Raw genomic sequence first — 20,400 nt, forward strand, 5'->3', positions numbered from 1 at the left:
AATAGAAAAGTTTTCAAAGCCTTTCTAAAGGCAAGGTGGTCGCAGGTCACCCGTAAAGAAAGAGGCAACAAATTCCACAATTGTGTGGCAGCCTCTGAGAAGGCTCTTCTTCCAACAATACTTCTGGAAAAACAAGGAACCATCAGCAGTAAAGAATTAATGGAGCAGATACTCCCGGCGGAAGTATATTTTTATAAATCTCTCCTGAAGCTAGAGAGCACCTTCGCCATAGTATGCCCGATGGACAAAACACATGGACTTGAACTTGATTTGTGCATCCACGGGAAGCCAATGAAGGCTCTGAAGCACCAGTGATACTTGAGTAAATGTGGAATGACTGGTAGCCAAGCATGCTGCAGAATTCTGCAATACCTGCAGACGCTGAATCAGAAATTTAGGCCTGGAGAGCAGTGTACCGTTGCAGTAGTCTAGAGTACCTGCTACAGTCACTGATACCACAAGGCTACGCAAATTCACTTTAATAAACTGGCAGATTTTCCTCAAAGTCTTCAGTTTAAGGTGGCCTGAGCAACACCTAACAGCAACCTGCTGGAGCACTGAAAGGGAGGATGCCACTTTAATCCATAAGTTCTTAACAACCGACACCGGGCCCGGCAGAGGGCCAAGTGAAGAGGGCCAGTAATCGGCAGTCCACCTTGCCTGAGCCATTGCCGACTGCCCCAAGACCATGACATCCGTCTTACCAGTGTTGCGGCCGACGCAGTTGGCATTCATCCACCTACCCATGTCATCAATGCAATTTCTCATTCTGAAAGCTGGGAAGTCATGTTCCCAGTTGATTTTCAGAATCCACTGTGTATCATCTGCATAGCGTAAAACTGGCACCCATGCGAAAGAATAAGTGTGCCAAGCGGAAGAACATGTATGTTAAAGAGCAAGTAAAAATAGGCACAAGTAAGGCAAGATGGTGCAGAAACAAAAGGGGTGGGGGGAGAGAGAGCACCTGCTGTCACGTCTCCCAGCACACACCCTGCTACACACTCTACGAGTGCACGAATTAGTCCACAACCATTTAGCCCACATCCAGTTGCCATCCACCAGGGCAGCCCACATCCAGTCACCATCTACCAGGGCATTCAAAACCTACGGGCTCGCACTCAGAAGCGGCAACCTCCCGCCAGACATGGTAGAGCGCTGTTTGGCAGTCTGGGAGTATTCCGACCTTCCCTCCGTTGGCAGCTGAAATGGAGACTCACGTTTGTTTGGCGCAACCAACATTGTACACGGAGAGTCATGCGTCACGTGATGGGACTTGCACAACAACCTCGTTCACCTTGTATCACGTGACAAGTTCTCACGCTTCCGTGATTCACATCACATGACTATATCAAACAGTTTAAATGCGTTGGAAGACACGGAAGCAGTGCCTCACAGATGCTTTTCTTAAGGACTGTTTGGCGCTTTGTTTTTTGATTGGATTCTTGATACTACGACCACGGACTGTGCACGGATTGTTTTTCCTACGCCCTGCATCACCATTGCTTCAGACATTGTTATTGTCTTCCTTTGGCTCCCGACCTCGGATTCTGCATACCGGACTGTCTAACGGATCATTCTTTGCTTGGCACTTTGGGCTCTTGAATTTTCTACTGGCGTTTGACCTCGTTTTGCACACTGGACTGCCACGGACTACGTTTTGTGCATTTCATATAGCTTCAGATGTCCATCTGTTACCTAACTCTCACTGGAAACCTGCCTCACAGACTCTGTCCTTGGCCCCTGCTGTCCCTCCTCACATTCGGGCTGTAATTACATTACATCTAGGTAAGCTGTGCTACGATTGTTTCTTATATTTATATATCAGCCACATTGCACCTCTTGAATAATCACTCATTGCCTTACAGTGCTCAGGGGGTCCTTCAGGCAGTTCCTGGTTCCAGATTGACGGCTCACTACACACCTGTGGCCTCAAAGATTGCACAGGCAGTGATTGTTTTTCTGCCTGTGTGGTACTTGGGGACAGAGGTATTTTTAATCTGCATGACCATCAAGATCAGAACACCTGCATTCGGTTATCAAACCAGGCAATCCCAATCTCCCCAAGCCGGCGGCACAGAATAAGATGGTCAACAGTGTCAAATGCCGCTGAGAGGTGGAGCAGGATGAACAGACCGACTCCGCCATGATCCACAATCATTGTCAGATCATCAATAACAGAGACAAACACCGACTCCGTTCCCATTGATGGTCTAAAACCAGACTAGAATGCGTCAAGAACGTTCTGGTGCTCGAGAATGTCTTGAAGCTGGGGGTGACAATTGCTTCCAAAGCCTTCATCAGAAACCTAAGCAGGGAAATTGAGCGAAATTTGGCTCGGTTTGCTGGGTCTAGAGATGGCTTCTTCAGGATAGGGGATACTACTGCCTGCTTAAGGTCTTCTGAAACTGGCCTCTCTCGCAATTAATGATTCAGAGCCACAATCAGCAGTGGCATAAACCCAACACCCAGGCTTCTTACAATTTTTTTACGGAATGGGATCAGAGGGCGAGGAGGACTTCATATATGAGACAATTCTCCGAACCTGGTCCTCTGTTGATGGGCAGAACTCAAAGAAGGTGGCACCACCTTCATTAACCCCCTCCTTGAGGAGCAGATCAGTATACTGCTCTAAAATGTTAAGGGGAATAGAACTACAAATCTTAGAGTGTCACATAAATCTTGAGAACCTGGAAAGATTTGACCCAAAGTCTCTGAGCCCCACAGTTCTTGTACAACCTATACGCTCAAAGGCAATCCCCTACTCTAACCCATACTGGGGAGAAATAATCTGAGTTATTAGGAATTTGTTTCCATTTAGAAATTATTTCCTGACAAGACACGTTCTTTTTGATACAGTTCTCATACAATACAAAACAATTCCCTAGATTGAATTTTCGCAGCCAAAATAAGATTCAAGAAATAGTTGGTCTTAGCTTCCCCAATGGCTTTATGGTAGGGGAGACGAGCCATCTTCAGGGCCACTCTGTCCCCTTCTCAGCCGGCTTACACTGTTTAAGCTCACCCCAAAAGAGGCGTAAGCCATGGAGCAGAGATAATTGTTGGTTTTCTCGTTTTTCCTTGTCCCACTTCACTGTGCCACCGTCCTCAACACCACTTCCCATGACGTTGACTCTCCCTGGTGCATACCACACACCTTGCCATTTCACACAAGGTTTTGTGCGTTGCCTATGCCTATCTCCTGTTTGCCCTTCATATGTGGGTGTTTGCCAGCGTTGGTTTTTTCTTTATAGCTGGTCAGCCTTTTATGCCCATCCCGAGCAACCTCTTTTTTGACCATCTCTTTTAGAGGGTAGGTAGGTCCCACCCACCCCCACAACACCTTGTTCCCCTCCTCCAGGACCCACCCACTCTAATGTTACCTATGTGTTGCATTCTATCCCTGCATAAAGGCAACATGATTTTTCTCTGGTGCACATAGGCATTCTTCTACTACGGGAGCAATGCCTCTGTTTTGTATTGTAACAGTCAGAAGTATTTATATGATGATTACAATAATTACAAGTGTTGCATACAGATATGTACAGGGGAGTGGAGCTGATATATGGTTTATACATCAAGGGACCAGAGCCAAGATTTTGTGTTCTTCCAGGAACTATAGTAGGAGGGTTCTGCTCTTAGGTCAACAGGTAAAGGGCCATCACTGAAAAGCTACTTCCACCTGCTTTCTGCAGTTTGAATCTGGGTACATTTAGGCTGTGTGAATATACAGATCTCGTGGGGCGTTCTGAAGTTTTTTGGGTGAATTTGTCAGCTAGATATTTGGGGGCAGCATTAGCTAGACATTTGTAGGTGACGTTTAGAGTTTTGAAATTGATTCTGTCTTTCACTGCAAGCCATTTTATGCTGCGTCTGACAGCTGAGATGTGCTGGGTTCTAGGGACATTGAACACTGTTCCTAGCGCATTGTTCTGTAGGGTTTGTAGTTTGGTTATATTGTACTTGCTGGAGCCTAGATATAGGGCGTTGCAGTAGTCCAATTTTGATCAAATGAGCGCTCCAGCCAGTGTAGTAGAGCTGGTTATAGTGATTAAGAGTTTACAGGGTGTTCATTAATTTACAGGTGTATGCTGTGGCTGATGCCATGGCATTGACCGGTCTCTAAGTTTAGAGCTGAGTCGAGGTAGAAGCCTAAGGTTTTTACCTCTTTGGAGACTTCAATATTGTTGCCGTCGATATTGAAGGATTTAAACTGATTACTGAAGTTGTTAAGTCTTTCTGTTGATCCGACGAGGAGAAGCTCAGTCTTCTCATCGTTCAGAAAGAGGCCATGGTTGGCCATCCATGCCTGGATAATCAGATATATTTTATTAAGCAGGGAAGAGTCCGTTTCGTAATCACCAGTAATGGGTATGAGAATCTGAGTGCCATCTGCGTAGTTGGTGTAGGTGACACCCAGATTATCAAGATCATCAAAGAGGGGTTTGGTGAAGATATTATACAGGGTCGCTGAGGCACACAACCCTTGTGGAACTCCACCGGTGGTGGGTACGTGTTCGGCTGAGGCCAGAGGCGTTGCTAGGGGGGCTAAAGGGGCTATAGCCCTGGGTCTTTTGGTTGTAGCCCCAGATAGAAGCTAAGGTGCTACAACCAAAATGCTACCTATCCCCGGGGCCCACAAGTCCCAGCATTAGCTTAGCCCCTGATCTTTTCCAGACCTAGCAACACCCCTGGCTGAGGTGTTAGGTGAAAAGACTGTTGTAGTCCGATTGTCCAGGAATGACTGAATCCAGGTCATGGCTTCATTGGAGAAGTGTGCAGCTGAGGTTAGATGGTTACAGAGGACCTTGAGATCAATTAAGTCAAAGGCTTATTTTAAGTCACAAAGGAGTGATTTAAAAGGAGGAGGAGAGCCAGTTTCCCCATTGTCCTTTAGGTTGTCCATTTGATTTTTTAAGTCAATTAAGGTGGATTCTGGTCCATGTTTAGGCCTGAAGCCAGATTGTCTCAGACCAAGGAGAATGTTAGATTCCAGATACGACTGTATCTGGAGGTAGGCTGCCCTATTTAGCATCTTAAGGAGGAAGGGGACAGTGGTTATGGGTCTGTAACCAATTGGTATGTTAGGATCTAGGTTCGGTTTTTTTAAGAGCTTTTTAAGAGCGGGAGGACCCACACGTCTTTTAAATTGGAGGGGACAGAGCATGAGTCGAATTAGGAGTTTATGAGTGTTGTGATGAAGGGCGCTTAGTTCTCTGGTCGCCTCTGATAATAGATGCAGGGAAAGGGTCGCCCTGGCATCTTGAAGGTTTTAAAGAGGATATTATTTATGTTACTTCCTTGATGGAGACAGGGGCGAATTTGAAACAGTTGCAGGTTTTCGATGGTGTTATAAGAGATATAGGTACAGGCAAGTCCTTGGCTAGAATATGTTTTTTATTCTCTATTTTCTTTTGAAGGAGTGAAATTTTGTTGGCCAGTGCAGTTTGAATATTAGTACACCATGTTTTGTCCTTGGTGCATGTTTCTGTTTGTGGAGCAGGTGACTAATTCTTTTAGGATAGTGAAGTGTTCTCTGGTGTTGGAATTTGCTTTATTTATCCTGTTGTTGAATGTGTCTTTTTTGATTTGAATGATCTCATTCTTGTATTTTTTGGATATTAGGGCCAGTTTTGCCTTGTTATCAGTCAGGTTAGCCTTCCAGAGGGCTTCTGCACTTCTTTTCTCATTGTGTAAGGCTTTGAGATTTGGGGTAAACCAGGAATTGAGGTGTGATTGTGGCTTCTCTTTACGCATTTTAAGAGGTGCTATTTTATCGATGGCTGTGTTTTTTGTTGTAGAGTTCAACAAGTGCTGTAGGGTCAGAGCTCGAGAGAGCAAGATTAGTAATGTGTTGGAGAAGTGCCAGTAGGTTATCCACCGTAATATCACGCTTATTTCTAGTCAGAGTAGGGGGGGGGTATAGGATTCAAGGTGGCATGGGATATGGCTGGTAAGGTGTATTAAATTATGTGATGGTCAGTCTTGGCACATAGTTCATTAGCGATAATTTTAGTATCGTAGTTAAGGTCAGCAAGCCAATCAAGTGTCCTTCCTTTGTTGTGGGTAGGGGGGTTGATCCAGTGTGTGAAGCCTAGTTCCGTAATGGAGTTAGCCAGAGTTAAGGCATTGATGTCATGGAGACCTAGGTTGAAGTCTCCTAATATTAATATCTGTGAATTAGGTTTTGTGCTGGAGGAGAGTAGGGAAGTGATATCTTCCTCAAAGAACGAGAAAGGGTCAGGGGCCGATATATGAGATGGAACAAGTTACTTACCTGTAACTGTTGTTCTCCAGCATGGGTCTGGCATGGATTCACATGCTCATGAATATTCCCGGTCGTCAGGCTGGGAATCCTCGGTAAAGAAAAAATCAGTATCAGTTTCGTTTCTGATCGGTCATTCGTAGTAGTAACCAATCACTGATCTCTGCGTCATACTGACCACAGCCAATGACTGCCCTCTACCTAAGCCCCGCCTCTGGCAGCCATCTTCAGATTTGGTAGCACGTGAAGTGGCAGTATGACCAAGTGAAGAGCCGCAGAGGGGTAGGCGGGAGGGTTCACATGTGAATCCATGCCAGACCCATGCTGGAGAACAACAGTTACAGGTAAGTAACTTGTTCCTTCTCCAGCATGGGGTCTGGCATGGATTCACATGCTCATGAATAAAGAATACATAGCAGTACACACATGCACAACCACGGGAGGTGGCAAAGGCTCAACATTAAGCATTACATCAAACTCAACATTAAGCAATTCTTACCTCCTCACCTGGCTCACCTTAGGCGAACAGGTTGCGCAGCACTGCTTGGCCGACCCTGGACTCCTCCCTGGAATCCCGATCGACGCAGTAGAATTTCGTGAAGGTGTGCGTCGACCTCCACGTAGCAGCCCTGCAGATGTCCAGCAAGGGCACACCAGATAGGAACGCCGTGGTAGCTGCGATCGCTCTGGTGGAATGGGCTCTCGGACGGCCAGGCAGCGGTCGGTTTGCCAACCGATGACAGTACATGATACAGCCGGAGAGCCATCTGGAAATGGAAGCCTTCGAGAGAGCCTTCCCCTGATTGACAGGCCCAAAGTTCACAAAGAGTTGTGACGTCTTCCGAAAACACTTCGTGCGGTCCACGTAGAACTTCAGTGCTCTAGCCACATCCAGCGAGTGCAAAGTCCTTTCAGCCGGCGACGGGAAGAAAACAGGCAACACCAAGGGTTCGTTGAGGTGGAAGTCCGACGGCACCTTGGGCATGAAGGAGGGGTGCGTCCTGAGCACTACCCTCGTGTTGTGAAAAGTCAAGTACGGGGCCTTGCAGGAAAGGGCCTGGATCTCTCCCACCCGTCGTGCGGAGGTGATGGCCACAAGAAACGCTGTTTTCCACGACAGGAACTTCAACGGAGTCGAGTGCAGAGGCTCGAACGGAGGTCCCATGAGCTTGGTCAGCACCACGTTGAGCTCCCACGCCGGGACGGAGCCTTCACCGGCGGGAACGATCTGAACAGTCCCTTCATGAACTCTTTTACCAGACGATGATACCACAAAGACATCCGCCCCGTGGTTCTGGTGTATCTGGAGATCGCAGCAAGATGAATCTTGATGGACGCGTGCGCCAGTCCAGCTTTGACCAGCGTCAGTAGGTACGGCAGTACTTGGGGAGCCGTAATCTGTAGAGGGTTAATCTTCTGTGCCTGGCACCAGACAGAGAACCTCTTCCGTTTGTGTCCGTAGCATTTAAGAGTTGAGGACGCCCTGGCCTTTGCAAGAACCTCTCTGCAGTCGGCCGGTATGTCGTATCCTCCAAACTCTAACGCTGCAGGAGCCAGGCCTGCAAGCTCAGCGACTTTGGGTCGTGATGGAGGATGGCGCCTCCTTCCATGGAGAGAAGATCCGCGTCCACTGGCAGCTTGATTGACGGGGACGCTGACAAGTCCAGAAGGTCCGGGAACCATATCTGCCTCGGCCACGCAGGTGCGACGAGGATCATCCTGCACCGTGACCTCTTGAGCTGGTTGATGAGCCGGATCAGCAATGGCAATGGAGGGAACGCGTATAGAAACAGGCCCTCCCAGGGGAACGAGAAAGCATCGCCCATGCTCCTCGGCTGGGGAAACCTGCTGGCGAACCTCCGGCACTTGGAGTTCGTCGCTGTCGCGAACAGATCGATCTGGGGTGTGCCCCACCGTCGGAAGAGGCGGTCCACTAGATCCTGTCGTAGTTCCCACTCGTGGCACGAGCGCAGCTCCCTGCTGAGTGAGTCGGCGATGGTGTTTTTTATCCCTGCCAGATGAAACGGCACCAGAAACATCCCTTGGGCGAAGGCCCAATGCCACAGATCCTGCGCCTCCATGGACAGGGCTGGGGACCTGGTTCCGCCCTGTTTCCTGATGTAGAACATGGTGGTGGTGTTGTCGGTGAAGATCCTCACCACCTTGCCCTTGAGGGACGGAAGAAAGGACCTGAGGGCCCAAAACACTGCACGGAGCTCCAGGACGTTGATATGGAGGGACTTCTCCGTCGGGAGCCAAAGGCCTCTCGCGTGCAGATTTTCGGTGTGCACTCCCCACCCTTCCAGGGAGGCATCCGTGGTCACTGTCTCCTGGTGGCAGGGGGTCTGGAAGTCCATGCCCGCCGTCAGATGCGCGCGTGTGCCCCACCACCGGATCGCTCGTCGGAAACTCTCGTCGAGTGTGATCCTCTCCTCGAAGCTGCCCGTCGTCTGGATCCAGCACGTCCAGGAACTCCTGCAACGGGCGCATCCGGAGCCTGCACAGGCGGATGAGGTAAATGCAAGAAGACATCATTCCGAGGAGGGACTTGATGGACCTCACTCTGGCCGCGTCCGCAACCAGCATCCGCTGCACCTTGCCCAAGATGGCCCTCGTCCTTTCCTCCGACAGAGAGGCCAGAAGCGACACTGTGTCGAGCTTCACTCCCAGAAATAGTGCGTCTTGCGCGGGCACCAGGTGGGACTTGGCGTAGTTTATGGAGAATCCCAGGTCCGTGAGAAGTTGGACGGTCCTTGCCGTGTGCTCCACGGCGAGCTCCTTCGTCTTCGCTCGGATGAGCCAGTCGTCCAGGTAGGGGTAGACGTGGATCCCCTCTCGGCGCAGCTGCGCCGCCACCGGTGCGAGGCACTTGGTGAACACCCTGGGTGCCGACCTCAGTCCGAAGGGAAGGGCTCTGAACTGGTAGTGACGCCCTTGGACCACGAACCTGAGAAACGTTCGGTGTCTCTTTAGGATGGGAATATGGAAGTAGGCATCCTCCAAATCCAACGACGACAGGAAATCGCCCTCCTCCAGCTGACCCAGGACGTGTTGGAGGGTGACCATCCGGAACTTCTGTGCCTTGATGAATTTGTTCAGTCGTCGTAGGTCCAGGATGGGACGCCATCCTCCCGTCTTCTTCTTCACGAGGAAGTATCTTGAGTAAACTCCGGAGCCCCGAAGCCTCTTTGGGACGAGCTTGATGGCGCCCTTCTTGAGCATCGCCTTTACCTCCAAGAGAAGTTGAGGGATGTGATGTTCTTTCCTGGCTACAGGGGGGACGCGCGGGCACCTCTTTAGAAACTCGAGCGCGTGACCCTGAGCTAGGGCGTCCAGCACCCACCGGTCGGTGGAGATGGACTCCCACACACTGACGAAGCTCGCCAGCCGGCCTCCCACCGGGGTGCTTCGGTGGGGGCCCGACCCCACGGCCGGTTCAGTCCTGCTTCGAGGAGGCTTTGCCGCCTTGTCCTCCTTGGCGACGACGGCGGGGTCCGCCTGACTTGCCTCGTCCCCTGTAAGCTTCCTGCAACGACAAACGGGCCGCTTGACGGTTGGTGGAAAATCCGCCGCCGGAACCTTTGGAGGCACCCTGTTTGCCTCCGCCGCTCCGAAAGGGCGGCCGCCGTTGCTGGAGAACCCCAAGAGCCCGGGCCGTCTCCGTGTCTGCCTTGATGGCTTGAAGGGAATCGTCCACTGTTTTCCCAAACAGGTTGTTTCCGTCGAACGGCATGTCCAAGACTCTGGTCTGCACGTCCTGACGGAAGTCAGTAGCCTTGAGCCATCCACGCTGCCTAAGGCACATGCCGTTGCCCAACTGGCGAAATCCAGTGTCAGCGATGTCCGTCGCAATCGTAATGGCGTGGTCCGACGCCACCTCTCCTTCCTGCAAGATCTCTAGGGCTTCCGCCCTCTTGTCGTCCGGTAGGAAGTCCAGCAGGGGGGCCAGTTAGTACCACAACTCACTGTTGTAGCAGGCTACGATAGCCAAGGCGTTGGCCGCCTTAATCGTCGTCGCTGCAGACGAGATGACTCTGCGTCCCATCGTATCTAATTTCTTTCCCTCGCCGTCCGGCGGGGAGGTCGACGTAGAGGCCGCGCCCCCCCCCCCCCGCTTTCTTCCTGGCCGCCGTGGAGATGACCGAGTCTGGGTCGGCTGTGCCCGAAGGCACAAGGGGGCCGCGTCCGGGACCCTGTACTACTTCTCGTACCGATCCCTTCTAGCCGGCGTCGTGGATGGGTTCTTGAGGAGGGCGAGGCCCTCATCCCAAATATCGTCCAGTAGAGGCACAGAGAGGACCGTCTTCCTCTTGGCCTCGCGCCGTTGACAAAGGAAACCTTCCTTCTTCTCTTCCGGGCAGAGCTGGAAAAGCTCGGATGCCCTGGCGATCATGGAGTGAAACGATCCAGTCTCGTCGGGCGGGGAAGCCCGGGTGGGAGGTGACGAAGGCAGATCCTTGTCGTAAACCTCGTCGTCTGTACCCGTTGCGGCCGTGTCAGTCCCTGTATCATCCCCACGAGTCGTGGACGGGGAGGAGGGCTGAACAGGGCGCGATGGTTGAAAAGGAGGTGGAGGATGAATCCTTCTTCTCTTAGGGGGAGGGCTCCCAGAAGGGCCTGGCTCCGGGTCCCCCGTCGGGAGCGGTTCCTCCGCTGGTGGTAACAGCAGTCTCGTCCTTATCTCCGAGCATAAGGACTGTATAGCCAACAAAATGGCCGCCGAGCTGTCTTGCGGCACTGGTTGAGGGGAGTCCGACGGGCGGTCAGGGGCCCCGTCGGCACCCTCGACGTTATCGTCGTCTCCTACGTCGGGGTCCCCCCGACGGGCTGGTCTTCTTCCACGCCAACGCCGTGGCTTAAGACTTCGATCAACTCTTCCTCAGAGGTTGAGGCCGAATCCACGACGACCTCCTGCCCCCCCTTTTTCTTCTCCGTCGGAGGTTTCACAGGGGTCCTGTCGATGGGCATAAAAGAGGACTCCCTCTGCGGTGGCAGGGAGACTCTGAGCCCCGAGGTCGCCACCACTGGTGTAGCCTCCACAGGCTGAGCCAGGGCTGCTGCGACTGTCTCGATAGAGGCCTTGGCCGGATGGATTAAGGCTTTCACCACCTTAGGTGCGCTCACCGCCTTCTCCTTGGGGGGAGGGTCACTGCCTCGCTCCCCCTCCGATGGGGCCTTCGAGCTCGAACGGGGTCTCTCCAGGAGCTTCGCCGGGTGCTCGGCCTTCCTCTTACCCGAACCAGAGCGTTGGCTCGTGGTTTATGGCGCCGGGGAGGATGCGCCCTGCCTGGCGCCCGTAGAGCCCGACCGTTCGGCGCTCCCGGTGCCAGCGGACTCGTGGTGCTAGGCCTTGTGTTGGACCCCCGTCGCCGGGGAGTCCTCAAAGGTCTTAGAAGACCGCTCGGACTTCTTCTTCTTCTTCTCGCCTGACGGGCTCTTCCCTTCCAGCCAGTTGGCGAGACGTTGATGGCGGTCCTTCATGGTCCGCTCCGACATATTGCCGCAAAACGCACAGTCCTTCTCCACGTGCGTCTTGTCCTCATGTAGGCAGTAAAGACAAAGGGAGTGTTCGTCCTCCTTAAAGACATTCTGAAGCTGGCATCCAGGGCAGACCCTGAACAGCTTTCCGGGCGTCGAGCTTCCCTTCTCCTGGGCCATGTCCGAGATGGGCCTGAGAAACTTCTGGAGTCCTCCAAAAGCGTGGCTCGACGAAATCTTCACCCTTGAGGGGCGTAGACGAATCCGACACGGGTCCCCGTTGATCGGATGAAGAAACGGTGGAGCTTGAGGCTCTTTTGACCGAAAAATAGAAGTTTTTGAGAAAAAAATGAGAAAAAATAGCACTAACGCTCGAGAGCAATAGCACGAGGATCCCAACACTTGAACGTGCGGTAAAAATCTGAAGATGGCTGCCAGAGGCGGGGCTTAGGTAGAGGGCAGTCATTGGCTGTGGTCAGTATGACGCAGAGATCAGTGATTGGTTACTACTACGAAAGACAGATCAGAAACGAAACTGATACTGATTTTTTCTTTACCGAGGATTCCCAGCCTGACGACAGGGAATATTCATGAGCATGTGAATCCATGCCAGACCCCATGCTGGAGAAGTAGGGTTATGGTAGGTGAAGGTGAGAGTGGCAATTTGACTGTGAGGATTTCTCCAGAGGGGAAGGAGAGTTGTGGGGGTGCTCCGAGTCCCACATTAGTTCTGGTAATGAAGGCAATGCCTCCACCTCAGGAGGTTTCTCCATCTAATCTTATTATGGTGTAGTTGTCAGGTAATACTAATGGCAAGTAGGGCCTGATGCAGCATGCAGCCAGGTTTCGGTAATGGCCGGGAAATCTAGTTGGTTAGTGACAATACGGTCATCAATGTCGAATACGTGGGCTGTAATTGACTTCGCATTTACAAGTGCTCCTTTGACGACGAGTAGGTCGTTGTCAGGTTGGCTAGGCGGTGGGGCAATAGTGATTTGGCCAAGGTTGTTGGATTTGGTGTTGACGTTGGAATTTACTTGGGTTCTCTTTTTTGGTGCAGGAGAATGGAAGGCTGTGTTGGTTCTTCAGCTAAGTCTAAGGTTTCTATGGCTGGTGGAGCAGGGTTGGTTAGGTGTGGGTCTGGTGGCATAAAGTTGAATCCATTGTGAGGGGGAGAGTGGGCAATATTGATTGACAGCTGTTTGATGATTCAGAGTAGGATTGGTGGTGTCTGGGGCAAGAAGTGTTGTACTTTTAAGGAAGGGTCATCCTGATAAAGGGTGTTGTGGTATAAGGCAGAAGGTTAACTAAGAATGCAGGGGTTGGTACAATTATAGCTAAATGAAGTATGGTCCCGAGAGTACGAGAGTTTGGTAGTGTGGAGGTCAGAGAGGCCGGCATAACTAACACGAGCACAAACTGCTTGCCTACGTTCTCTTAAGGCCAGTTGGCATAATCCATAAAACAGGAGGGAACAGCATAAGGCAAGTTTACAGGTTTGCTTAAGGGTAGGTAAACATTCACCACGTACGGCGTTCTGAGGACCAATGTCAATAACGGGTGAACGCAATACAACCATAAAGCAATACAGTGCAGCTTATCTAAATTTGCTGGAGGGTGGGTTGTCAGTCACCGCGTACAGAGGATCAATAGCAATACAGGGAGAAGGCAATATGGGTAGAATAGGTACCCTCTCTTATAGATTAACTACTAACAGCAAGTATTGACCTCCTCGTCTTAGGATAATTATTAGGCCTAGATATTCTCATCCGTTAGCCACAGTTAACCCTCATGGGCCAGCCAAACCTGAATACCTCTTAACAGAAGCGTGCTAGCAAGTATTTCTTTCCCTGTGCTTAATGTTTTTGACAAGCTACAATATTCTCACCATTGAGTCTCTGGTCAACATCCTGGGTCTTTTTGTTTCCTTTCAGACTTGCATTTGTCAGATAATTTCACCCTCTGGCAAGGTCTCTCGATATAGGCACTTAGGAAGCTGCTTCCTGGAATCTTTCCAGGCAAGGGCCAAACCTTCAGGCATAAGTGGCGCAAGGGCCTGCTCAGGACTCTCCCTACATCACCTTTCTTGGCCAAATTAAGGGTCTGTTCAGGGCTTCAGGAGAACTGTTAGGCAAGATATTCTCATCTTCTAACCACTGGTCGCCACAATGGACCAACGTGAATACTTCTTGATGTACCAGGAAGCATTTCATCCCCTTGCATAATAGAGTTAAAGCCAGGATGTGATATTCTCTCCCTCGAACCAGGGATCGCCGTCCTGGGTCTTCTTTGCCTCTCACACTTGTATTTGTCAAATAATTTTGCCCTCTGGCAAGGTCTCCCTAGTGGGACACTTTGGTAGCTGATCTCTGTTATGTTTCAAGGCAAGGGCCAAACCTTGAGGCATAAATTGCATCGCGCCTTGAAACACTTATCTATAGGCACGTTATAAATGCCTTATCATAAGGGTCTGTTCAGGGCTCTTCCAAAATCAACTTTCCTGTTCAGCGTCTTCTCTTCCTAGTTCCCATTCTCCCCCCTTGTGTACCTACTCCTTCAGGTCTAAACCTGGGCAGTGTCCTTTTCAACAGAGCCTTAAACTCTTTTATAGTCCCCTTGATTAGCATGATTAACTGAGAAAGGTTTTCATTGGCTGCTCTCGTTAATACCAGAATGAGATTGGTTATTTTTCCTTTTTTGCCTGTTCATGCGTTTCCCTCCTTTAACTATGGATTACCAGGTCTTGGTTGGTTATTGGCCTGTGCACGGTTCTGGTGAGTGGCATAAAGGGCTGCTCCTCCATTTTGAAGTCAGTTGGAAGTAAAATGGGGACACCTTGAGACTCCACAACGCAAACCAGCTTCGCCCTTGTGGCTACGTAGCGGAGCATGATGACTCGGGAGAGAAGATAGTGCGGTTATGCCTAAATCGCAAGCCATCGTAGGAAAGAGTGCTGTGTGCTTGAAGGCGAACACTTTAGCCAGTAGTAACAGCAGTGTTTCTCAAACATGTTTCTGTGAGAGGGAATATATGTGCATTACAGCTCACAGAAAGAGAAGGCTGTACAGAGGATTTGGGAAAAGGGGTTGCTTTCAATATATGAATGGTCAGCATTTACTCTTGATGACAGAAAACATGAGAGGGGCTCTTGGGTATTCCCCATGTACCCACTCGAGGCAGCTCATGTAGTGGGTGGGCATCCCTGCTCCCAGGAGCCCCTCCAAGCCCAATGGGTGGGGTGTTAAATTGGACCTCATCAAAGTGATAAATCACCATCTTGAGCCCCAATCCTGATATTGTGAGTTGAATTGGATGTGCTGACAATGGACAGGAGAGGAACAACCCATCCACACTTATTCTCTACCAACTTGATTACAAATTGACACGTATGAAGGTACCTAAAACAAAGCATGGGCTTCACACTGTGGCTCCACGCAGTGAAACACCCTGCACCAAGCTGCCAGGTAGCACCAAATCCTGTTCGATGATTAGCAGGGGAATATGCATGGATGTTGGGGGCCACTGGGCCTTTTCGTGTTCAGGCTTGGCTCCTCCGAGTTCTCTGCATGCTCAAGCATTGCCAACTAGCCTCACTGAAGTTCAATTATCTTACTCTGCGAAAAGCAAGTGCTTAGGTTACTCAGGTGCTCTAACTCAGCAACTGTAACTTTGGGTAGTTTAATGAAGGAAATATGATATTTTGAGGATGAAACGGGGAACACTTGGGAGAGTATAGACTTTACAGAGTCGTGCCTAAATGGGGAGGGAAACATCATGAGAACATTAGTTACTTCCTTGACAAATGTCCCAAAGCTTATCTCTTAATCCCTTCCCATGGAGTACTGTTTCTCTGTTGGTTGAATTTTAATTTGTTCTTAACTAAAGAGATTTCTCTTTTAAGGGAAGGGTTATTTGCATAACACCTCCTGTATTCTTCACATGCTATCTTATCAGAAACCTTCCAAAGCTAAAGGTCTTCTTAAACTGGTACATTCAACCGTACCTGCACATCCATTCCTTTCAACTATGTCCAATGCCCATCGCTGCAGTTCCAGACCAATCGGTCTGTAGACCAGTAGACAAAACTGAGCCCGCAATGTATGCCCACTGGGTCTGCCTTTTTCCCCTTCACTTCCCTTCCTCTGATGTCCGGATGGTCTCCTCTGCCATCCCGGGGCCTGAAGTGATGCCCGGATGGTCTCCTCTGCCATTCCGTGGCCTGGAGGCTTTTGAATACCCCCCACCTGCCAACAACCATGAAGGGAAGCCCTCTGGGCTTTTTTTATGGCAGATATCATGTTGCGCTTTGGCGCCTTCTCGGAATTCTGCTTTTTCACACATCACCATGAATAATTCTTTGTTCTGTGTTTGAGGCCACAGCGACCTGCTGCACTGTGTATTTTGGGTGCATATCATCATGCTGTTGGGCCTGCACTGGCCTTCTTCAACATGGCTGTTGCAACTGTGCATTAGAGCTTGTTTCACCTTGCCATTCTCCTGCGATTGGTCTCTCCTGCTTTCTTCTTCACCAATCAGGCGAATGCCGACCCACCTCCAAGGCCCACAACGAAGACCCTTGTCTGCTCCCTGTCCGTGGCTGGCTGGGTCTACCCCTTCATTCCACCTCAACACATGTTGGCTGCCGTGGCCCTGCACGCCCTTGAGGGCACTGTTAGACACCCTCACTCCTGCCCTACTGGTTGGACTACTCTGCTTGACTTTACTTCTGCACCTTTGACTCCCTCCCCCATGTCCTGCATTTGCCTCCCTCCGACTTCCACCCCTAACATCACGTGCTGTGCCTAGTGGCCCCACTGTGTTTCACATCTGCCTGCTAATTTGCTCTCCACCTCCCTCTCCTCTACCCACCTTACCCCACCTTCTCGGCCACCTCTCCCCTTTCTCTATACTCCTTGTTTGCTCCTGGACACTTGAAACTCGTCGGCCTTACTTCCACTCACCATACTCACCCAATTCTCAGACTACACCTTCTTCTCTCTTTCCCTGCCTACTTCCCCTCTTCTCCCCCACTCCCCACCATAGTCAATGCTCTTACACTATCAGAAATGTCAGGCCTAGTACGATAGTCCATTGTTTTGTTCCTCTCCCCTCGCTTTGCTCCCCTTTTTTTGTGTTCAATGCTCTCACACTATCAGAAATGTTGTCAGGCCTAGTTTGATAGTCTACTGTTTGTTCCTCTCCTTCCCCCACCCCCTTTCTGCTCCCCTTTTGTGATCATTGCTCTTGCACTATCAGAAATGTCATCAGGCCTAGTACGATTGTCTATTGCTTGTTCCTTCCCTTCCTCCACCCCCTGCACCCTTTTTCTCCCCTTATTTTGTGATCATGCTCTTGCACTTTCAAAATGACGTCCGTCTTAGTACGATAGTCTATTGCTTGCCCACCACCCCCTTTTTTTGTGATCATGCTCTTGCACTTTCAGAAATGTCGTCAGGCCTAGTATGATAGTCTATTGCTTGTCTCCCCCCCTTTTGCTCCCCTCATTTTGTGCTCAATGGTCTTACACTATCTGAAATGTCGTCAGGCCTAGTACAATAGTTTTATTTGCCCATTCTTAATGTTTCAAGGCCTTGTAAGAATGTCATTGTATTTTTCCCTTGCTCCCTTCCCCGCCTTGAAGTGCTTTGAAACACATTGTGTATAGGCACTATATAAATAAAAGATCATATCCTATATTGGTGCTAAAATGTTAGCAATTGCTAGGAAAGGAGCTTTCCCTTTGGTTCAAGTCTTTAAATCTGTGTATCCTCTGTCACAGCGCCTCAATGCCTTTTGGACTGCAAGTGCGCTTAACAAATGCAAATAAATAAAAATTATTTCCAGGTAAAAGGTGTTGTTTACCGAACACATTCTGCGAGGCAGTAGCAATACAGACTCACAAAAACAGGCTGCAATTAACAGTTTACTCAGAGATACTTACAGAAATAATATTTGCAGGCTTGTAGAGAACCCCATATGATTGCCCAACAGATAACCTTGACTGGGATTTTGCATCAGCAAACAATGCACATGATACTCTCATGCGCAGTGCAACTTTTTCACCTGTATTGTACGTAACAGAAAGCCAAAAAATAATTCCAACTTTCTCTGTTCTGTCTGACTTAAGAGGTCCTCTTTTATACTTGTTGCCCAAGGTTTCCTTAGTAGTCCTACTACGGTGGAGTCAACGGGGGTTTAAAGGTAGAATGATCAACTAATTAATGTGGAAAATCTAAGTACAAATGTGCACTACTTCAAAAACATGTGTATGTTCACAAAGCAGCAAGAGCCTCGAGTTCAATAACAGAATGTGATGACCACTAAGCAGGGTATTTAAACCAAAGCTTCAATTCATGGGAGGACCTATCAAAAAGAAAGGCTTTAACAGCATGGCCTACTTTTCAGAAGTGAAGGCTGTGACATTCATCTAATTGCTGTTCCTGGCACGCGTGAACAAGGAAAAAAAGACTTCAGTGTGTTTCTTTAGGCTCACAATTCATCATTCAGTTATGGCTAAACGCTCTATCAAATGAATAAAGGTTGGTGCTAAGAGCCATGAACACATGTTGGGCTATCATCACTTGCACCAATCTCCTGTGCTATCTTTCCAGGCCATGTGCATGACCTCAATATTAGATTCACAGAGGATTTGATAGCGAAAACCTTCAGAAAATATTCTTTTAAATTCCGAAAAGGAAGGGACGGATGCCAGATTTACTTCAGCTGCTTTTGGAAAATGAAACTCTGGCCTGAAAGACAGTCAACTTCTCTATTGCTGGCAGATCCCAAATATTTGAGTACCAGAAAGGGCATCGAAGGTGTTATTAGGATCAAGAAGCGGTGAGGTACATCTCAACTTCTGAAGAATGTAGACAATCGAACAGGAGGCCACAGCGTTGTTTACTAATCTACAGGCTAGTCAACACTTTGTTTCACCTGAGCTGCATTTTATTGTAGTAATCCACTGTTGTTTCACAGCTCTTTCAGGCACTATAATGAAGTCATTTGTAATGGGGTTATTGATCTTGAGAGCAAAAGGACATGCTTGAAATTGGGACTCCGATGTCTGGAAGCCCATCAACCTGCAAAATCTACCAGTACCCAATAACAAGAAGCCATATGATGGGATTCTGAATACCTAAGTCCAACATTCAATAGGAGCTAGGTTACATTTGGCGAGCCTCAGTGTGCGTTAGAAGCCCTGTAGCATTAAGGCACCATCTGGGCTCTCTGTTGCCTCATGCTGAACTTTTCAAAAACAGAAGTAAACTTTCGCCTTGTTTCCAACGACATCCCTCCCTCCCGTCTCCTCTCATTCCAGCATTGACCCCTTGCTCCTTAGCCCAAGGATCACAAACCTGCGGTCATCTGATTGCAACAATTCATCACTACCAACATCTCTGCTGCTCGTATTTACTTCTCAACATTCGGAAAGTTCATCCACTTTTACTCACCACTCTATGAAAACCCTAATCTCCATGTTTTTGCTCAGCAAACTTGACTGCTTAGCCTTCCTCCCTATTCCATCCTCCCTCTCTATAGACAAAGTACTCAACTTGGCTACCCTCACTCTCTACAACCTAACCAGAACCAGTTTCTGCTCGGACATGTTGTTTGTGTTTCTTATTTGAACCTAGAACAACAGATCCAGCAAATTATTTCAATCTGAGCTTCAACATAAATGAAAGATAACAAAATGAAAGTGTTTAACCCCAAATGAGAACCTCTGTCCAAAAATGGCCTTGTGTAAAGATGAAGCAGGAACAATAAGTGAGGCGAGAAGTAGCAGCACACACTTACTTCCCCTGGTCAGGAGTCCTCTGGAGCATGGAGGAGATTTTCAGCAAGGTGTTTGAGTCCTGGAGCTGTGACAGCACGTTCAGCAAAAGAACAATAGAACGGTTCATGTGAGAACCAAAGCTCCCTGGGCGGTCAATCTCATCCACGGGGATACGCCAGATTCCCTGAAAAGAAAAAAAACGAGATGTTCTCAGCACATCACACTCATGCAGCAATAAGCAATTAAGCTATACCACTAAAAACATGATTGTCTTTAGTTGGACCATGCAGTAGAGGGTGTCCCTTTGTCTGGAAAAGAACTGCAGAATGTGGTTGTTCCAATGACATACAAACATGTCAATACTCAATGATCCCATGCAATTACCTATTTCCTTGAAGATCACTCTTGTAAAATACAGATCCCCTAATGAGAAAAGCCTCTTAGTTATTATTCTCAGCCCATAGAGATGAGTGTGTCACCACCGCTACGGTTTTGGATCTTTTGCTCCCCTGACGGTTGACATAGGTCTTGGCAAAAATGCAATCTATTCTTAAAAGTACAGCATTTCTGCTGAAGAGATAACCAAACACCTGAGTGGCCCAGTAAATGGTAGACAATTCCAGGTTGATGATCGGTTCACTTTATTTTGGGATCATCTCCCCAAGGCACGTAGGTGATCCAGGATGGCCCCAAAACCTATCAAGCTGCCATCAGTCATCACCACCACAAGCTATGCGGGATTCAGATCTACTCCTTTGGATAGATGGTTCACTATCCATCAGCTCTGCAACTTATGACCTATGGTTCAACATGTGGTTGACTAGTGCCTCCCTGTGCATTTTGGCCCAGTCAACAAGAGAAACAGTTGCTGCCATGTGGC

At 49.1% G+C, this 20,400-nt stretch overlaps 1 protein-coding gene across 6 annotated transcripts in view; it reads right to left on the reverse strand.

Annotated features, from left to right (window-relative positions):
* Nucleotides 1-20,400, reverse strand: part of CABIN1 (calcineurin binding protein 1) — a 1,968,820-nt gene that overhangs the window by 338,463 nt on the left and 1,609,957 nt on the right. For all 6 annotated transcript variants that reach the window (XM_069619890.1, XM_069619888.1, XM_069619891.1 and 3 more), the window contains one exon: nucleotides 19,541-19,704. In XM_069619890.1, coding sequence (XP_069475991.1) covers nucleotides 19,541-19,704 — 164 coding nt within the window. The remainder of the gene's footprint in view (nucleotides 1-19,540; nucleotides 19,705-20,400) is intronic.

The sequence above is a fragment of the Ambystoma mexicanum genome, chromosome 10, assembly GCF_040938575.1.
Source record: "Ambystoma mexicanum isolate Mex_15411 chromosome 10, UKY_AmexF1_1, whole genome shotgun sequence".
Taxonomy (NCBI): domain Eukaryota; kingdom Metazoa; phylum Chordata; class Amphibia; order Caudata; family Ambystomatidae; genus Ambystoma; species Ambystoma mexicanum.